This window comes from Mustela nivalis, assembly GCF_964662115.1.
Source record: "Mustela nivalis genome assembly, chromosome: 4".
NCBI classification, from domain to species: Eukaryota; Metazoa; Chordata; class Mammalia; order Carnivora; family Mustelidae; genus Mustela; species Mustela nivalis.
Window position 1 is genome coordinate 9,809,851 of NC_139023.1, and position 21,245 is coordinate 9,831,095.

Genomic DNA, 21,245 nt, shown 5'->3' on the forward strand with positions numbered 1-21,245 from the left:
TTTCTTTTAGGCCCATCAATGGTGGTCAGGATTGTCCTGGTGTTAATTTTGAGTACCAGCTTTGTAATACAGAAGAATGCCCAAAACACTTTGAGGACTTCAGAGCACAGCAGTGCCAGCAGCGTAACTCGCACTTCGAATACCAGAATACCAAACACCACTGGTTACCATACGAGCATCCGGACTGTGAGTAGACGCTCGCTGTCTTTCCTGCTGTGTGGATGGGGTCTCCGCGTTTGTAAGCCTTGTCAACACCGGTCCCTTGGACTCTGGGGCCTTACTCGGTAAATTAGAAAACTCGGTGTTTATAGGGGTAAGTCCTGCTGGTTTTCCAAGAGCGAGGCTCCTATAGCGCTTCTCCTAGAGAGGTGAGGACTGTGGGCTAGTTCCCGGCCAACAGCATTCCCACCGTCACTGCAGAAAACACCCGTGGAAAGCAGCCCATAGGAGACATGTTGCATTTCCTTGTTTGACTGGCATCTTTCTACTAGGAAACCCTCTTGAATTTTGTGATCTTTCCTTTTCGAAGAACTAGAGAAAAAACACTCTTCTTTTACAGTCGAGTCAGAAACGAGAAGATCATGACTTGAGAACTAAAGGCACATCATAACCTTTTACTTTTGTACCGTATCCTAGTTATTAAAAAGACACTTGGGGATTCCCTTTTAGTGTTTCACTTTATCCCTCTGAATTTTTGCTTAAGTGTGTTCAGATGGGGACATCTCACCATACTTCATAATTGTGTGGCTGAAACAAGATGGCTACATGATTACCGTATGACACAATACACTGCTGAGTTCAGTTTAAAAGCTGTTTTAAAGAAAAGATGCATCCACCTAAGAATTCCAAGTTGTAATGGATCGAGAAGAAATGCATTATTTTTTATTGGTTTCATGGAAGCAAGTCACATAAATTATATTACATTTAACTAATGAGATCCTACGTGAGGCATAAACCATACTCGGTCATTGGTTCCAACAAAGGAGAAACCCTTTTAATTCTCTAAGTGTCACTGAAATGAAATTGGTTCTAATTAAAATTTATTGAAGAACTGTGGTCAAATCCAGGGTTGACGTCAAACCTGGTGTGCCTGGGACAGTCCCGGTCATTCCTATGCAGTTCTTAAATTCAGCCATTTTTCGCTCTCAGAAGTTTCACAGTTTGGATCAGCCATGTGCCAAATATGTATCCTTTTCTGCTATTCTTTCTTTAATTTATTCATACAGTGTTTTGTTTTGGGGAAACCATGCAGAAACTCCGTATTTTACAAATAAAATCACTGTAGTGTGCAAATATGCCACTTTCTGTACGAAGTCGATTGAATGCTCCGTCTTTTGCAGCCAAGAAAAGATGCCACCTTTACTGCCAATCCAGAGAGACGGGAGATGTGGTGTACATGAAACAGCTGGTGCATGACGGGACACACTGTTCTTACAAAGATCCGTACAGCATATGTGTGCGGGGAGAGTGTGTGGTGAGTCCGCCCGCCTTCCCCGGAAGCTTCCAGTGCTCTCGTGCAGTTCTGCTTTGACTGTCGCTCATCTGCATGTTTTCGAAAGATGGTAGCCCTGTCTTATCTGTAAAATCTGTAGAATCTAGGACGAGCTGAGGAGGCCTAAACTAAATGTGGGAGAAATTTCACTTTTCATAACAATGTTTGGCCGTTGGCAGAATCGAGATGTCAATACATCATTTTCCCTCCTCTGCCAGCCTCGTGCCTTTCTAAGTTACTCCGATCCCTCCGGTTGGGGATTCAATGGCTCAGGATGGACAGGGCCTTTTTTGCTTTGAGTATTTTACTAGTGGTCATCTACTTTTATACTACAGAGCTTTTTTCGAAAACGCAATGCTATATGTATTGTATCTTTTATTTAAAAAAGTAATAGACATTCTCTCTCGTGCCCTCTCATTCTCTCTTACTTTCCAATTGATTCTAATCTTAAACACTGAATTCCCACCCAGAACAAAAGAGGCAAAGATGCAAAAAGTGGGTTTTGCCCCATTGAGACTCTTTTTTTAAAAAACTGCGGTTGACTTTCTTGTTCTTGTTCCCAAGTTGAACCGATATGAAATCAGCCTTATTAGCCGAACACGTTAGTCCTGTCTGTTTCTTCTTCATTTCCGCACAACCGAAGTGTTGTAGGAATGAATCTCAAGGATGCAGAGACCTCACGTTTGAAATGAATTTCCCCAGAAAGTAGAATCTGACTGTTGTCCATCTCTTACCCTCCCACAGTATCTGGTACATCCAACATGTGGTCGTCGTTGTCTCTCCGCATTTTCATTCCAAACTTCTGAGTGCGGTGGCTTATCACATTCCCTGACCCCGCACTGACTTCCGTGAAGGGGCCTGTTCCCAGGTCAGAAAACCTTCAGTGGTTCCCTGTTAAGTGCATGTGAAAACATAAACTCTGCCTGATATTCAGGGCCTTTCGTGGCCCGTGCTTTGCAAATCTTTCACTGTTCTTCCCTTCTCATACAGCACTAACTTTCCATTGGCTTAAACATGGCGTCAGTATTGCTCTCTGAACCCACTTTCCGTGAGTGTACAATTTCCATGGCTCTGTTTTTATCCCTCTGTCTTCTTGAGATGCCTTTCGACAGGGCCCTGTGAAAACCACCAACACTTGGTCAAGTCTTTTTGTTGGTTGGTTGGTTGGTTGGATTTTAGTTTCAGAGATAGTTTAGTGATTCATCAGTCTTATACAATACCTAGTGCCCTCATGTGCCCTCCTCAGTGCCCATCACCCAGTCACCTCATCCTTCAACCGCCTTCCCTCCAGCAACCCTCAGTTTGTTTCCTGTGATTAAGAGTCTCTTATGGTTTGTCTCCCTCTCTGATTTCGTCTTATTTCATTTTTTGTAAAGTTTCGTTTTGCATCCCTAGACAGCTTGTAAAGCTTATGCTAATGCCCATCTCATCATTTTATTAGTCACCTTTCCAAATAAGAGAACCACGAGGGAAAAATACCATCTTACTTTTTGTCTTCTCAGCATCAACAATAATATCTGTACTTAATAGATGTTTGATGGGTCATGACTGTGTGTTGGGGTAAATATTTCATTAGACTGGGGGTTTTATCTGACAGTAGATTTTAACCTAGAGTACAAGTCATTTGACTTCATAGTAGTTCTTCAAAAAGATTGAGGCATTAAAAATCAGAGCTAGAGGGCGCCTGGGTGGCTCAGCAGGTTAAATCCTCTGCCTTCAGCTCAGGTCATGATCCCAGGGGTCCTGGGATCGAGCCCCGCATCAGGCTCTCTGCTCTGCAGGGAGCCTGCTTCCTCCTCTCTCTCTCTCTGCCTGCCTCTCTGCCTACTTGTGGTCTCTGTCTGTCAAATAAATAAATAAAATCTTTAAAAAAAAAAAATCAGAGCTAGAGTCAAGGTTTGGTCAGACTGCGTTATTATAGGCTCACGATAAAACAAATGGTTTGTCCTTGTCTAGGATGCTGACCTTCACTCGGCATATTAAAGTGAGTCATGTTTAATATCTCTTTCCAGAAAGTGGGCTGTGATAAAGAAATCGGTTCTACTAAGGTTGAGGATAAGTGCGGCGTCTGTGGAGGAGATAATTCTCATTGTCGAACCATAAAGGGAACATTCACCAGAACTCCCAAGAAGTTTGGTAAGATGAGGTCTCTCATGAATTTGGTATCTCCTTCTCTACGATTTGTACTTTTTGAAACATCTTTTAGGAATGTAGCATTTTCCCTAGAAACATGACAAAAAATTAGCTGCTGATTTATTTTTGTTCAGATTACCTTTTCTTTTGTTTTCTTTTTTTTTTTTTAAGATTTTATTTATATATTTGGGAGTGAGAGGGAGAGCAAGGACAAGAGAAACAGAACGAGCATCAGCAGGGCGAGAGTCAGAGTGAGAGGGAGGAGCAGACTCCCTGGTCTTGAGGGAGAACGAAGCATACTCCCTACTGTTTCGGGAGCCCGACGCAGGTTCCCAGCATCATGACCTGAGCTGAAGGCAGACGCTTAACCGACTGAACCACCCAGACACCCCCAAATTACCTTTTAAGGAACTAAAAATCAAAAGAATAAAAATAAAAACACTTGAACTAAATTCATAATCCGTGGCATCCACGATGAAAAATTGTCTACTTAATTTAGATAAAGGTCAAATAATAAAATCAATATAAATTATAGTAGTTAGTTAAAATATGTGTTTTGTTTTGTTTCGTGTTTTTATTATTTATTTATTTTGTTTATTTGTTCCTTTGTTTTCTTTTCTTTCTTTCTTTCTTTATTTTTGAGAGAGAGTGTGTGCAATGGGGGAGGGACAGAGGGACAAGGAGAGAGAATCCCAGGCAGACTCCGCACGCAGTGTGGAGCCCAATGTGGGGCTTGATCTGCCCACCCCTGAGATCATGACCTGAGCAGAAATCAAGGGTTGGACACTAAACCGACGGAGCCACCTGAGCACCCTTATTCTGTGCTTTTAATAAAACACATTAGGCATAATTATTAGAATTGAGGGTTATTTTGAAATTTCTGTTCACATAAATTGTTGATCAGAACTTTAAAAAAAAATCGCAAAATTTTAAACACAACTTTTAAAATATTGCATTAGCTGTATTTCTTCTATTTTAAAGGCGAACAAGTGTATCCTAATTATCAATCTATAAATCTAGATTCCATATTTCACATAATTTTAACAGTTTTATATTACACAAAATTAGGTACATAACCAAATACAACCCTGAGATATGATTGCTTATGTGTGTGTGAATGTTACTGTTTATTTCAGAATCAATGACTTGGACTTAGGCATACAGTGAAGTTTGGAGGAAAAAAATACAAATAACATGTGAACTTATGAGTAATTTTATAATTATTTACTGAAATTTTCATCAAAGATTTGGATGCAAACATTTATTATGGGACAATCTTTTTTCGTTTTTAACAGTTATGACTCAATTTAGTTTGTGACAAATATTACTGTTTATGGGGAAATTGTCTCTGGGAATTCATCATTTAAAGATAATTTGGTGTGGGACTTTTCTCGAGAAACTTCTCTTCCATCATCCCCACATAGTTGGCTTAGTCTCTGGTAGAATGATTAGGAAATTGAGACTCATTCATGCTTCATGACCCAATCACAAGATTAATTGATACTATTGATACTATTTTGTAATAAAGTACCCCCATTTCCAGCCATTATTTTAGAATGCTTCCATGATCAATACTGTAATCCCTAGGGATTTAAAAAAAACCATATTTTGGCAAGATTCCACTTCAGTGTGTAAAAGTAACTTGTGATGTAATGTTTTTAACTGTAAGGAGTTTAATGAAGAAATAAATTGATCTTTTGACTGTTTCAAAATCCTCCCTGTCTGTTAGTGTTATGAAAAAACTGAAACTATAAAACTTTATCAAGTTTTTATTAATTGTAAAAAAAAATTATATAATGAAAAGTTTATTATATGTCTAATTATAAATGTAAAATAAATTTAAGTACACAGCTTTATTATTCCAGTTGTATGTGTTAACTGAGCTACCCAACATTAAAGTCTTATTTTAATGAATAAAAAAAAAGAATGATAAAATAAGACAAAACAAAAATAAAGATAAGAAATTGGTTACTTTGAGCACATGCTCATGGCAGGGATTTTCTGTTTTTAGAAGAAGAGAAAGTATAAAAAAGCTAGTCTTCATCCAAATGGAATAATTCTCCCAATTCACTATACTCTCAATAGACCTCCGCTACCCCTGCGCAAGCTAACCACACACAGACCAGTTCTGTTCTTTGATATACCGAATGAGGCAGAGCTAGGTCACTCTGAAGCATTTTTTGTTACCAATGGTTTTGATATTCCCGTGCAATCATTTAATAGTTAAATGGTTAAAAAAAAAAACAAACATTGCCATTTCTGGCTGATTATATTATTTTAAGAACGTACACAGACTTAAAATGACATGTTACTGTTTTGGTGGAATACCGTGTAATTTTCTTCATTTTAGTGTGAAGCAATTAAGAGTGCTTTCTCTAGGCAGCTCTAGTCTTTTTTTTTTTTGGTATAAAAATCATTCATAGTATTCTAGTTCCATAAAATCATTCATAGTACTCTATTTCCAGAGTAAATTAATGTAAAGAAAAAGGTTTTTGCCGTTTATCATCATCCATTAATCATCCATTCTGTGGTATGAGGTCATGACGCATTTTTCAGGTACCTCAAAAATTAGACTAAACCTGTGAATCAAGTTCAGAAGAGAAGAAAGATTTCCTCAGTCCTAAAGACTCAGACTATTCAAAGATAATCAACCTAACACCCATTTTTTTGCACTGGTGTTGTCGTCATAGTCACTCAATAGACTAATTAACATTTTCCAACAGGGAAACATTTAAGCAAGAGGTGCCATACAGAATTCAAGTTGCTGGAAAGTGAAATCTGCAAGTATTCAACTTCCAATCACCTTTCTCATTTCTCATTCATTCTTAGTCTTCGTTTCATTGGCTATTAACTATTAACTATAGTAGCTAACTACTGAAAATGCCTTTTGATCTTCAACACATAAAATTACAGGATTATTTGCTCTCTTACCGAATAGACTCTCTATAGCTTATAGTATAGTCAATGAAATGGCAAGACTTTGGTAAACATGAAACTTTCACTAATTAAAAACATTCTATTTAAGGGAAGACAAGAGGCGCCTTCACTTTACCCAAAGGAGCTCGTAATGTTTCTCTTGCTGAAACAAGGGAAGCTAAAACTGTACTGGGTAAGTTGTAGGAAACTGCAGAAACCGGGCATCCATAATGGCTTCAAGCTGTTTTACTGTGCGTGGTCGGCAACGAAACACGCTATGTCTAACCGTTGCACACTCAGAACAAACATGCTATGGTTCACGGACACGACTTGACCCCGACTCAGGTACTGAAAACCCTGACCCCCAAATGACTGTGCCGTTGAGTTAAGACAGTAATAAATATTGTGGAGAAGTTGAGTAAATCTACCCACGGGTGGATATTTATTGTCCATATAGAAATGACAACCATACTTCTTTGTGATAACATCAGCAGTTGTGTATTTATAATGGAATTCCTGTCACACTCATCCTGAATTGGATGTTTCCTAGGTAAGGTGTCTACTGCATCACCTCCCTCTAATAATTTAGACTTCCTGGATAAAACATCTTGATTTCTACTTGTCCTATTGTTGATTTATAGTTCAGATCTTAATTCTAAGTGATCTTAAGATAATTTTTAGGACGTGTGACAATACTAAGATTTGTTTAACATTGCCTGTAATAGGATTGATACAAGATTTTAAAACCCAAGGCAATCTATTAAGCATATTGATTTCATGATTTCTGGATTAGAAGATTGAGTTTAGGGCACATTTTTAAGGCAGGGTATGATATAACTTGTGGACCTGTTCCAGCTGAATGGTTTGGTCAAATCTAAAAAATGTATTTTCAACCTTTCCCATAATAAAACTTGTTCAAGGCTTTAAAATTAATGGCTGAGCATAAGAAAAATGAAAGCCACTCACTGATCTTCCTTATGAAATTTCTTTAGAACAAAGCAGGCTTTAAATGTGAAGATATTTCATTAATTAGAAGTTTAGCTATCTGTGCTTGCCCTAAACCTTTTAAAATAATATGTAGACAGATAAAATATCTCAAGAAGTTCTCCAACTAAGTACACTAAACACTGGCCCCACTTCAAAAGGGTGGTTTAGAAAACTAAAATAGTTTGATGCACAAACTGGACAGGTTACTGTGTTGTACTACGTACACCCGAAACTAATGTAACATTCTGTGTGTCAAATTGAATAAATAAATAAATAACTTAATGTAACAGCAACGACTGAATAAATTGAATAAACTAATAAATACTCAAATTGAATTAGTTAATTAATTAGCAGCGACGATGACAACAGAAAACTATGACGACAACAACAACAGAAAACCAAAACTCACAGGGGGAGACAGGAAAGTATCATATGTGCCTGAATTGTCGACACAGTTCATGGCTCAATACAAGATAAGTAACTGATAGGTTAGAAACAAGATTAACCCCTCCCCACTTAATAAAAAATAAAATAAAATAAAATAAAATAAAATAAAATAAAATAAAATAAAATAAAATAAAATAACGTCTCCTCTAATCTCATTCCAGTTGTCACAAAAACTACCAAAGCTTTGAAGTTCATTTCTGAAACTGCTTTGAGTCTATGGATGTCCGTTTCTGCATGCCGGAGCAGTAAGAATTTCATGCTCGACTAACCATGGTTGTTGCTTTTGTTTTCTTCTTTGCTTTCTCCAATATTTACTACACATGCAAAGGGTACCTTAAGATGTTTGATATACCCCCTGGTGCTAGACATGTGTTAATCCAAGAAGACGAGGCTTCTCCTCATATTCTTGGTAAGTGTTTCTGTCTGCTGGCTTTGCTGTAACATGCACTTAGCGAAATGTCAAAGATACCACGTATAGAGAGCGATGCATATGTAGATGTATGTGTATCTGTATGTATACGTATCTGTATACATAGATAGGCAAGATTCAGAATTACATGAAAATGTGTTACTGGTTTTCAATGGTCATTTCTCCCCACTCTTCTTTCTTTAAAACAAAAAATATTCAAAAACAGAGCTTTAATTTTTGGTGAAATCTGGGTTGGTTCATTATTTATATGAAGAAAAGGTTTGTTACGCATTTTTGCTCTGTATGGGGGATGAGAAGAAGGAATATGTTAATAAAATGCACTAAATTAAGGAAGAATATCAGAAAAATTTGCCATAGTTATGTTGGCAAATTAGTTCTGATATTTGGTTGATGCCGTACCGTATGCCTGTCCTTACTTTATTGCATTTTAAGTTCTTGTACTGAAAAGCCAGTGTCTGTGACGCGTCCAGGTCCTGCCTGGCACCGGCAGATCCATTTGCATGGCTGTTTACAATTCTTTCCCTCCTTCACGAGAGGATCGGATAAAAACGTCATTCTAAAGGGTTTTTTTTCCAAAGTGTATGTGCAAATGTAAACATGACCTCCACATATTCTCTGACCTATTAAAGCATGAAGAATCTCGCTGAAATGAAAGTATCACCTGTCAACCCGATGAAAATTTGTCTCATTACTTTTATTTTAAATGTGTGACTTTAAAAAATGAACTGTTTTATGGTATTTCATAGAACTGTTTCTTAATATCTACTTTGAATTCACTACTAGATCCCTTAACAATCTAGCAGTCAGACATAGTTCTTTTCCCAGTAATTCATATTCCTTATTTTTTTGTCCTAGAACTGAAATTATTATCCTTGGAAACATTAGATAGTTTCAGAAAGCTCAAGAGGAATAAATGTATTTAACTAAAATTGCTCATGTTATCTACACATTTTCAGGAATGGTAATAACATGAAATTTTATTTTCTAATTTATTATATGCTGGTAAATACCCTGAGACTTTAAAATTCTATTGGTCATGTTTTGTCCATTAGAGAAAGCATCTTTAAATAATATATAGTAGATAATAATGCATTAAGAACTCTATCACAGTAAACCACCTTTTCTAGCCATATAAGTAGAGACGTGGCCTTGGAATTTCACAAACATAAGAACTAATTGTTTGTTGCTCTAAAAATTAGTTCAATATTTTGGATACCTATCGATACTTTTACTAACTAGAAAGAGATAGCACCCTAAAGTAAAAATGCCATTATGTTATGTGCTGTCCTAGCATAAATGATTTGTGTTAATGATTATAGAGGTATCCGTAATTTTCAAAATATTCCCAGCTTTCTGAGGAAATATACAGGAGTAAATAAGAAACTGGTAACATCTTTAACAGTCCTTTCAAATGGGAATATTTGTTCATTTTTATCTCCTTTATTTAACCACCTTGCTATTGTTTTTGACTAGTTACGAGTACTGCTTGAGGATTTTGAATGCTGAATGAAGGGAATGGGAGTCCTATTAGAACTAACTCATTTTCATTGCCTTGATGCTAATAAACAGTCTTTCATTTATAGAAAGGGGTAGACTTGCTGTGGGTCATCAAACCTGTAATATGATGAAATAAAATGTATGCCGGTTACCCATTTTTCTCCTTTTAGCTATTAAGAACCAGGCTACAGGCCACTATATTTTAAATGGCAAAGGGGAGGAAGCCAAGTCGCGAACCTTCATCGATCTGGGCGTGGAATGGGTCTATAACATTGAAGATGACATTGAAACTCTTCACACAGATGGACCTTTACACGATCCAGTTATCGTTCTGGTATGTGGTATTACAGGCTTAATATGTGGTTGGTTTAGTTTATAATTTTATAATTAATTTATCTGAAAACACTTTACCTCGAACATTGAATCTTTAGTTGTTTTTTAAAATTCCATTTACCTGCCGCTGTCTATTCTTTGTACAACTTTGTCATATATTTTATTATATGTACATTATAAACTCAATAACATAGTATTATGATCCCTAACTGCTAGTAATCCATTGTCTTTTAGAGACAAAAGATGAGTAGATTTTTATATTTACGCACATATTTACCAGTTCTGAGGCTCTTCCTTCTTCCCTGTAAATCGGACTTTCCATGTAGTAGCATTTGCCTTCGACATAAAGAACATCCCTTTGCATTTCTTGTGGCGTGGGTGTGCGTCTTAGCAAAGAATTCCCTCAACTTCCAATGATCATAGTATTTCACCCTCGTTCTTAGGAGATGTCTTCAGAAGATATAAACATTTTGGTAACTAGTGCTCTGTGTGTGTGTGTTAGCACTTCAAAGTGGTTTTCACGCTGTTACCTGGGAATTGAAGGAATGGAAGGGCGGATGTGTGAAGTAGCTGTGACCACAAAATGGCAGTAGTGGGCACCGGCTTTATCGCCACCTTAACGCCTTTGCAGGTCTGGCCACCAGTCAGGAGAGAAGCAAGCAGAAGGAACTCCTGGGAGAGAAGGGATGGGAGAGGGGGCCTTTCGGGTTAGGTGATGTCCAGCAGCTGCACAGTGCGGATCTCTACTCTGGGAGCTCCGAAGAGCAGCGGTAGCTTGGGATCCTTACAGCCATCGTGTCCTTTATCCTTAGCAGGTGCCCAGTGCAGTTTCATCTGGTTCCAACTGGCTAAAAATACACCTGTTTGGGCTACATGGAAAAGAACTGGGTATATAAAAATTTGAGTTTGGTGCTAGCAGGCTTCTGCACTAAAGGCTCTCAGCCTGCTGTGAAGAAACACAAGAGGGGCCAGCATGCCCGAGCTGTCTTCTGACCCTGTTGGACTCTGTTTGCTAGCGCAGCCCCTCCACAGCCCATTGTTGATGATGAGAAGTCCGCGTCCTTCCTCTGGCTGCTCTGCCTGTGATGGATCCGTTTTCCCTGGCTGCTCTGGAAAGATTTTCGCTTTAGCTTTTTGTTTCGTTTCATTGTTTGTTTAGCGGTTTGACCGTGATACGCTTAGTTTGTGGTGTTCTTTGTATCTGGCTTGGGGTTCACCAAGCATCCTGGTGATCTGAGTCGATGTGTTTTTTGGGGGTTTTGTTTTTTGTTTTTTTGTTTTTACCAAATTTGGGTTGAGTTTTTCATTGTGTACCAAGTGCATTTTTCCCCCACCTCTCACTCCCAGGGCTCATTTACACGTATCTAATCCAGTTGAAATTGTTCCACGTGCCTCCTGGGCTTTGTCCATCCTCTGTAATCACTTTTTCTGGTTGGATCATTGCTATGGAGCTATGTTCAAGTTCACTGTGTCTTATGTGGTCTCCAAACTGCTGTTGAGCCCATCCGGTTAATTTTTCACGTCAGATGGTGTTCTTTTCTTTCCTAGAATTTCCATGTGGCCCTTTTAAAACAAAAATTGCAAAATATCATTTCCCTTCCTATGCTGCGATTTCCATATATTTCACCATTATGTCTAATGTTTCCTTTAAGTCCTGTGTCTGTCTTCTTGTTGTCTGCTTCTGTGGGTGCTTTTTTTCCTGGATTATGAGTCACATTTTCCTGCTTCTTCCAATTTTTTTAAGTGTATACTGGACATTATAGTTGGTAAGGTGTAGGGCATTTGGTTTATGTCACCTTCTTTACAGGCTATGGGGCTTTTTACAGGCTGTCCTTTCCTCCTGAACTTTGAAGCCTAATTTATCCTTTGTTGGGGCTGATCTGTTTCACTTTTGTTGTTATGCTTACGGGATGGCCTTTCTGACGCTTTAGCTAAATATCTGAAGTGTTAGCGAGGCCGTTTCATCTGGCTAGAGAAGAACCCCTGTGTCCCTAGTGCCACCTGACCTCGGGTGTCTCTGTCCTGCGCCCAGTCCCACAGTAGCCACTCGCTGTGGACAGTGTGGTGACTCAGCCTGGGCATGCACAGAACAGCCTTCCGTCTAGGACGTGCGCTGCTTTGGGCCACCCCTCCGTGCAGCCCTTTCTTCTTTAGGGCCCTCCCTGCAAGTTCCACTTGCCATGTCCTCAGCAACCTGAGACCGCCGTCTTGGTAGGGACTCCTGCTCCCTGGGCAGAGCCCAGAGCCTGACCCTGGCAGGAAGCCAGAACCTGGCCTATTTCTCTTCTCACAGGGACCACTGCCCTTCACTGTATGACTCACGGGGCTCATGGATAAAAGCCAAAGACATCTACCTGGTTTGAAAAATATTGTTAGATTCTGTATGCAACTTATCAGATTTTCTATGAAAAATGTTATACTAATTTAAAACCAGCTATCCCCACTCAATTCCAAGGACGTTTTTTCTTTCTTTGAAAATTGTTTGGTGAAGTGTCTGTCCAAATCTTTTGCCCATTGTTAAAGTGAGTTGTTTTATCTTTTTTTGTTGTATTTTAAGAGATCTTTATATATACTTGAAATGTCCTTTATAAAATATAAGACTTGTCAAATATTTTCTTCTAGTCTATCATTTCTTTTTGTTCTCTTAATAGTGGCTTTCACAGAGCAAAATATTTTAGCTCTCCTGAAGTCTAATTTATTAATTTTTTTCTTTAATGGATCAAGATTCTGATATGTGATATATATCACACACATATTTATTTATTTATTTATATGTTTATATATGCATATTTCTGCCCAATCCAATGTTAAAGCATTTTCTTATTTTTTTTACTAGAAGTTTATATTTTTCATTTTGAGTCAATTTTTATATAAATCGTGGACGATGGGACAGCTTCGTGCTTTTGCATATGGGTGTCCGTATTACCTATTGCTGCAAAACAAATGACCCTGAACCCGTTAGGTAAACACAAAGCAGCATTTATTATCTCATAGCCTCTGTGGGTCAGGCCACTGGGAGCTGCGGAAACGGCTAGCTGTGGCTCAGGGCATCTCATGAGGCCACCGTTGGCTCCAGCGGGGACATCTGCTCCCCTGCTCAGGCACAGAGCTGTTGGAAGGCCTCCGCAGACTGCTTCTCGGCTTTCCCACGTGGTGGCCGGTGTCTACATTCCTCACCACGTGAGTCTCCCCGGAGACTCCGTAAGTGTCGTTATCGCGTGACGGCTGACTTCCCCTGGAATCAGTGATCCAGGTGACAGAGTGTGGCCAAGACAGAGACCGTCTTCTTTAACCGAACATTGGGAGGAACAACCCATCCATGCTGCTGTTGTCTGTTTGCTGGAAGCAGGTCACTGAGTCCAGCCCACCCTGAAGGGGAGCGGAATTGAGCCCTCGTCCTTGAGAGGGAAAGTAGTAAAGAGTTTGCGGACACGTTTTTAAAGCCACCACAGTGACTTGTTCTGGTACCATTTGTTGAAAAAAAAAAAAAAGGTCTTTTTTTCCATGAAGTGATCTTCTCACCTCTGTCAAAAATTAGTTGTTCATGTTTCTGTGGGTTTATTTCTGACTGTCGTTCTGTTTCAGAGGTTATATAACTTTATAGCAAAAATATGCACTAATCAAAATTGAATTAAGTTTGGGCGGCTGGAGAAGAGAGGGTCCGTTTCACTCGTCTGATGACGCTGCGATCTTTCCCAGTGGCGCAGGCGTCTGGCTGCAGAGCCCGGCCGTTCACCGCCCTGCTAGCCTCCCTCCGGGCTTCGTCCACCGGGAGCAGGGTGACCGCAGGGAACAAGAGAGCTAGAGACAGAAGGAGAGATTTGTAGCTAGGACGGCGGGGCTCTGGACAAGCAGGGCTCTATCACCATGGCCTTTCTTTTCCTCTCTAAAGGGCTGGAACCCCAGGCTGGGAGCCTGGGACCATGGCGGTACCCGTCTGCGGCTGGAAGCAGTAGGCCTCTGGCGAGAGTCTAGGGCTCAGTGCTTGATTTGTAACGTTGCTTTAGAAACAAACACTAGGGGACAAACAGACACAAGAACCCAGATAACCAAATCCTTCATACTAGTGGGTTTAATATTACTCGATCTCTCAAACAATAGCCATTTCTAAAAGTTTAGTTTAAAATACTAGTAAATTGCACATACTTTTTTCCCTTCATGTAACTGATATAATCCTATAAGAGCTAGTGCAGGAAGGTTGATGAAAGCTTACTTAAAAAAAAAAAAAAAAGAGTACATTGCCATAAACAATATTACAGGACAAAAACAAACAAACAAACAAACCACCTGAGACTGTATTTGCAATGCTTATTACTATAAAAGAAGGATTAATGTCCTTATGTCATATTGCAGTCATTTATAAAAAAGATCTGTTTACCAATAAAAAAGAAGGCAGGATGAACCAGAAAACTAGTGACTAATAATAAACCAGGAAAATTAAACTTTACTGTTTATCAAATAAATAACAATTAAAATTAACAATTTTTTACCCATTCAATTAACAAAGATGAAAATTACATAGTATGTAGTGCCAAATGGGACACTTTCATATAATTTCATTATGAAAGTAATAATTGTTCTGAGTATTCTGAAGGGCCATTCATCAGTTTGTTCTAAGAATTATAAAAAGCACTTGTTCCATTTATAAGGAAAATCAGAATTCACAAAGCGGGGAACAAATTCTGATCAATACTAGTATTTATTAACAAGTGAATGGCTAAATAATGCATACTACCTTTAGGATTAAGCATTGTACTGACACTGAAAAGTATGTTTTCAAAGAAGATTTACTGTCTTGGGAAATAGTACATGACTCATTAAGTGAAATAAGCAAAGCCAGAAAGTATGTACGAGTGTACACACACACACCACACACACACCACACACACACACACACACACACACACACCCCACAGGATGCAAATATCTTGAGGGTATACTGCAAAACAACAGAAGTGATTTTGGTTTTCTCTGATTTAGTAAAATCATGGTAATTTTTTATTTTCTTTGTGTTTTTCCATAATGTGTACATTTTCTAGAGGGAACATTACTGTTTTTGTCATCATGACAAAGCAGTTACTTTAAAGAATAATTTTCAAATGCAGAAAGGAGATAACTTAAGGAAATCCACAGTGAATTTCATTGGAAATTTATTATTTTCATTATGTAGACTCTTATACCTCTATTTTTTAATATTTTTTATGGTCAAAGTTTTATATGTTTACATCTTTTGTTGTTGTTGTTGTTAAAAAGGGCATCCTTATAATTTACTTGATAGAAACAGAAACATATTTTCAGAAACTGCTTGAAAGCTTTCCAGTTTTTTTTCCAAAGATTTTATTTATTTATCTGACCGACAGAAATCACAAGTAGGCAGAGAGGCAGGCGGGGGGGTGGGAAGCAGACTCCCTGCTGAGCAGAGAGTCCAATGCGGGGCTCGATCCCAGGACCCTGACATCATGACCTGAGCTGAAGGCAGAGGCTTAACCCACTGAGCCACCCGGGCACCCTGAAAGTTTTCCAGTTTTAATAAGATGACTATTCTGAAATAGTTGGTTTTTATTGAAAATGTAAAGCCCTTTCAGGTGACTTACCTGTCTATTTCATGTATCCATTAGATCATACCTCAAGACAACGATACCCACTCCAGCCTGACGTATAAGTACATCATTCATGAAGATTCCGCACCTACAATCAGCAGCAACAATGTCATCCAGGAAGAATTAGATACTTTTGAATGGGCTTTGAAGAGTTGGTCTCAGTGTTCCAAACCCTGTGGTGGAGGTAACAATTGACCACGTTGAGTACGTTCAATGTAATTCATAAGAGGCCATTTCCAGTGCTTCTACCTTAAAGATTGCCTCTCATTGAGGCCACAGTCTGAGAAATACCAGACTAACAACCAAAACATAAGTACAAAGCATTTTTACTGAAATCTCTGAATCTACAAAGGATAGGCGTCCATTCCTAACCACGGTAAACCTTCTCAAAATCCTCTCGCCGTTTTCCCTGAGGTTCTTTTTGTCTCATGTTCATCTGCTGGTCCCTTTAATGACTCGAGTTTTCCCAGATTCTCCCAAATGTAGTGTCCTGTGGTTCTGGCCTTTCTTCTTCTCCACTTTTGCTGTGCATTTTTTTTCTATCGGTGATGGTAAGAAAAGAGCTATTAGTTGTACCAGGTAGCAGTTATTGTTTTAAATGTTGTCTATATTAGTGCACGAGCCCTCAAAATAGCTCTGTGAGGTCAGCCTGTGATGATCTCCATTGTACGGATTAGAAAACTGAAGAACAGGGAAGAGAAGTCATTTCCCCAGACCCGAAGATACAGACCTGGTGGTCTGGCTTCTGGCTACACGTCTTACTCCCTTGTGCTGCCTCTCTGCCCTTGCTCAAGTAAATCCATTAAGCCATTCCCAGAGTTTTTAAGTTTCTCCTTTCATCCATTCCCCCACTTCTGAACAATGAACGCTCCAGAACTGGGCTGGCTACAGGGAGTTTTCCCCAACATGCAGGACAAGGCAAAAGGCCGAGTCATGATGCCGAGTAATGGAGAACGAAAACATGATTCGGAGCAGGGAATGCATGTGTCAACGATTTATTTTATAATTCTAAATACAAGGGTGCATTTTTATTTATTTATTTTTTAAGAATTTATTTATTTATTGGAGAGAGGAAGAGAGAGAGAGAGAGAGAGGCCGAGCAGCAGACAGAGGTAGAGGGAGAAGAAGACACTCTGCTGAGTAGGGAGCCTGATGCAGGGCTCGGTCCCAGGACCCCGGGGTCATAACCCGAGCCACAGGCAGACGCTTAACCTACTGAGCCACCCCGGCGTCCCAAGGATGTATTTTTTTTTTATAAAGATTTTATTTATTTATTTGACAGACAGAGATTACAGGTAGGCAGAGAGGCAGACAGAGAGAGAGAGAGAGGAGGAAGCAGGCTCCCTGCCCAGCAGAGAGCCCGATGCGGGACTCGATCCCAGGACCCTGAGATCATGACCTGAGCCGAAGGCAGAGGCTTAACCCACTGAGCCACCCAGGCGCCCCCAAGGATGTATTTTTAAAGAGTCTTTTTTTTTGAGGTAGAGGGGATATAAACTGTTTTTAATTATTTAAAATGACAATCCATTACAAAATACATGTTTAATTTAATACATGTTTATCTTCCCTTTTGGTGCTCCCTCAGCATCTGCTTGGTTACTGGATTTTTCAGACACACCTTTTTAATATCTACCACATCTATTCCTTCCTCACCAGGTTTCCCTCATGACTTTGGAAGGGAAGATTATTCCAGAAGTCTTTTAACTAGTCAACTAATTTGATTTTCTTCTCTTCCTTTATTTCCAGGGTAATCTTGAATGAATGAATGAATGAATGAATGACCAAATAAGTAGAGTTAGAGCATTTGCCTCATTTAAATGCCATAGCCTCCAACTGTGTGTCCCAGAGACAGCATCATTTGTGTAGCTTTCTTGCCAAAAGTGGATAACTGAGTCTAATCATTAGGAAGCAAATAAACCTAAACTGTGGGGTGTTTTACAAAAAACAAATGGCCTGTACATCTCAAAAATATTCAAGATAAAAGAGAGGCCCAGAAACTATTCTTGCTTAATGCTGTGACAGCTAAATTCACTACATCATCGTTGTTTGGAAACACATTGCCAGGAAGAACCCAATTGGGGCAACTAGAAAATTTTGAATTTGGTTTGTATGTTAGATAATAGTACTATATCTGCGTTAAATATTCTGGTTGTAAGAACTATGTGAGAGATGTGCTTGTGATGGGCAGTGTGCTGAAGTATTTGCCAAGGAAGGATCAGGATACCAGCAACTTAGTCTCAAAGGGTTCGGCAAAATTTTGTGTATGTCATGTATATTGCATATGATAATTAAGTTATTACATATGTAAAATTATACATATGCCTTCAAATATGGTGACAAACATAACACAAGGTTAATCTACATACAAGGATGACAAATGTGCATTGTCCTTTCCTTACAACATTTTTGTAGGTTTAAAACATTTTAAAAATTTTTTTAATTAATTATTTATGGATGTCAGGGTTGGTGAGTGGGGAGACAGTCAAAAACTCCCTGTGACCGCCAAGATAAGTCCAAACACTAGTCTGGCACGCAAGGCTTTTAGGATTAGATTCTTTCCTATCCCCTAACCCCCACTCAAAGAGGAAACCTCAGCCGTTCCAATAGACCTTCCGTTTTTAATATGTCATTTCCTTCGCCTGGAGTCTTCTCTGCTCCGTTCCCTTACCCAGCACGGTTTGAACCTAAAGATTCCAATGGAGAAGCGTGGCTTTTGTAAGCAGCCCCTGCCCCTCTGCCAGCTGAGACCCTCCCCTCTGTGTTCCTTTGGCGCCCTCTACAGGAAATGATGTGCCTAACTCTCTAAAAGCCCGTGTCACTGGTCCCAGTGGTTGTCTAATCTGTCCCTCACATTAGACTGTGTGTGTTTGGGGGACTAGCTCATTGGCACATGCACAACTGCTATTTAACCATTTATACTCTTCATTAAATGTCGGCCCTGAAAAGTTTAGGATTGTGTTTATTTAATTGACTTCTGGACCTTCAGCGGCTCCAACAGTGCCTCGCCTCCTCTATGTCCTCAGGCAATGTTTGTTGAATGAATGACTGAACGACCAAGTATATAACAGAATGAACAAGTGAGTAAATCCAAAGAAATGTGTTTCCTTTCCTAGGTTTCCAGTACACTAAATACGGATGCCGTAGAAAAAGTGATAATAAGATGGTTCACCGCAGCTTCTGTGAGGTCAACAAGAAGCCAAAACCTATTAGAAGAATGTGCAATATTCAAGAATGTACACATCCACTGTAAGCGGTCGTTTTAACTATCATATCCTGAGCACAACGTGACAGGGATTTAAATGTCTTTGGTTCTTTTCAGTTTTAATTTCATTTTTAGTCAAAGCTAATAAATGTATCTGGTTAAATAGTGTAAGGCATTTCACAGGAATTATTTGAAGCTGCGGTTTCTCCGCCCTTTACCGTATTCCTGCTCGTCAAATACAACCATGCACCAGCTATAAGGCTGCTTTGGATATCTAGTAACTCCTTGTTTCCAGTTCTCTACGTAAAATGTGTTTGCATCTCCTTGATTTTGGGGGGGTGAGGGGGTTTGGATATTATGTATATTGATTTTCCAAGGTGGAAAGTGAAAGGTTTAGCATTTTTTTAAATAATCCTTCCCCAGATACACACAGCCCAGACTTCTCTCATCCCCAGTATTTCCATTATTGTTATAGCCTAATTTTACTGATATTAATCTTCAGAGTTTATATTATCTTAACAACTTCCATCTGTCTTAATAGGTGATTCACTTAGCTGGTCTTTCCTTGTCAACATTTTATCTTCTAGAATTAATTAAGGTTTTGATTTTTATTCTTTGTTTTCTCCTACTTTTCACTCATTCATCCCCATACTGTCTTCTGTGAGTCTCGGTCTCCTGTAAATACTCAACACTCAAATATCCTTGCAACTTCTGAGAGATAGATATATCTCAGACAATTCTGTGTGTTTCAGCTCTGTCCCAGACTTCTGTTCGTCCTGGAATGTCTTTTTACCTTTTCCAAGATACTCCTACGGCCCCTCTTTTGCATCGGCTCTCCTGTTTCCTGCATCTTTTGTCTTTTCTTTTCATGTATTCATTTGTTCTGGTAGATCATGTCTTCCAGTAGCTTCCTGAAAAATGTAGATACAAAGTGAAAATTTGTGGCTAAAAAATTCTCATACACCTAAGAAATGTAGCTTAGAGGTTAAAGTGTAAGGGTATATAGGAAGTCTTTCTTGTCTCACTCTTCATGATTGGGACACACCCATAAAGTTCCAAACCATAATGTGTTTTCCTTCAGGATTTGAAATCATTGTTCCATGGTTTTTTAGATTCGCGTGTTGCTGTTGAAAAGTCATCTGACATTCTGTTTCTCAATGCTTTCTGTTTTCATCACTCAAAGTTTGTAGGATCTTCTTTTTGTTCCCAGTGTCCTGAAATGTCACAGCAATGGCTCTGCCTTGATGCTCTACTTTGCTCATCCATCATGCTATGTACTCAAAGACTTTTTAAAACACAAACCAGTATCTTTCATCTCTGGGACATTTTCCTGTGTTTCTTCTTTGAAATATTTCCCCTATTTTTTCAGTATTTTTTTTCTAAGATATTTGTAGTTACGATTCTTAAGGATATCTAAATGTCTTTTCTTTTCTCATCTATTGTTTATTGCTCTAGTTCCTAAATTTTTCTTTTTTACTACTGTGTTAGTATCCAAGAGCACTTTAATATCCAAGCACTCTGTTTTGTTCCTCACATGTTCCTTGTTAAGTCATTTGATGTTCATTTCGCTGGTGTTAATATATTCTTTTATATATTTTATATTAAAGATTACTTTCTTTTTCATGCATTATTACTTTTGAGTTCTTTTCCTCTGTTTCTTTTCCCCCCCCTCCATGATTTGTGTTAGAGGCTTTTCTGTCTCCACTGAAGAATACAGTGTTAAAAGGCTTCTTAGAAGCTTGAAAGCTTGCTTTATAGTCAAAACTTGCTTGCTGGTGGCTTCACTGTTGGACAAGCTGGCTGGGCTATTTCGTTGGAAGACCCTCAATGTATATTTAGGTCTTTTTTAATGAAATGATCAGATTTCAAAGAGTAGAATCAATCACCTGCCTAGAGAGCATAAGCCTATTTAACAGCTTTTCTGGAAGTTGTATATGCATGTGTATGACTAGGGTCATCTTCATTATTCCATACATGAACTCTTACCTTACCCCCTGCTTTCACTCTGGTCTCTTTCTCTGTTGTCTCTTGACTATGTCTGTTGTCCACAAGCAAAAAGTCTGGTTCATCTTCTACAGAGGATAAATGTTAGACCCTCTGCTCCATTAGAGGAGGGGCAGTCAGCCAGTGGAGGTAAGGAGCAGGAGGTGGAACTATTTCCACACAGACTTTTCCTCAGTCCCCTCTTTTCAGCCCTACCTTCACCCG

The 21,245-nt window shown here is 39.0% G+C and overlaps 1 protein-coding gene across 4 annotated transcripts in view; it reads left to right on the forward strand.

Moving 5' to 3' along the window:
• Positions 1-21,245, forward strand: part of ADAMTS3 (ADAM metallopeptidase with thrombospondin type 1 motif 3) — a 249,223-nt gene that overhangs the window by 215,906 nt on the left and 12,072 nt on the right. For 2 of the 4 annotated variants that reach the window (XM_082727726.1, XM_082727727.1), the window contains exons 13-19: positions 11-186; positions 1,341-1,474; positions 3,505-3,628; positions 8,304-8,384; positions 10,073-10,236; positions 15,854-16,019; positions 18,949-19,081. In XM_082727726.1, coding sequence (XP_082583852.1) covers positions 11-186; positions 1,341-1,474; positions 3,505-3,628; positions 8,304-8,384; positions 10,073-10,236; positions 15,854-16,019; positions 18,949-19,081 — 978 coding nt within the window. Of the gene's footprint in view, positions 1-10; positions 187-1,340; positions 1,475-3,504; positions 3,629-6,348; positions 6,397-6,650; positions 6,735-8,303; positions 8,385-10,072; positions 10,237-15,853; positions 16,020-18,948; positions 19,082-21,245 lie in introns of all 4 variants that reach the window. The other 2 variants (XM_082727729.1, XM_082727728.1) reach the window with 2 other exon arrangements.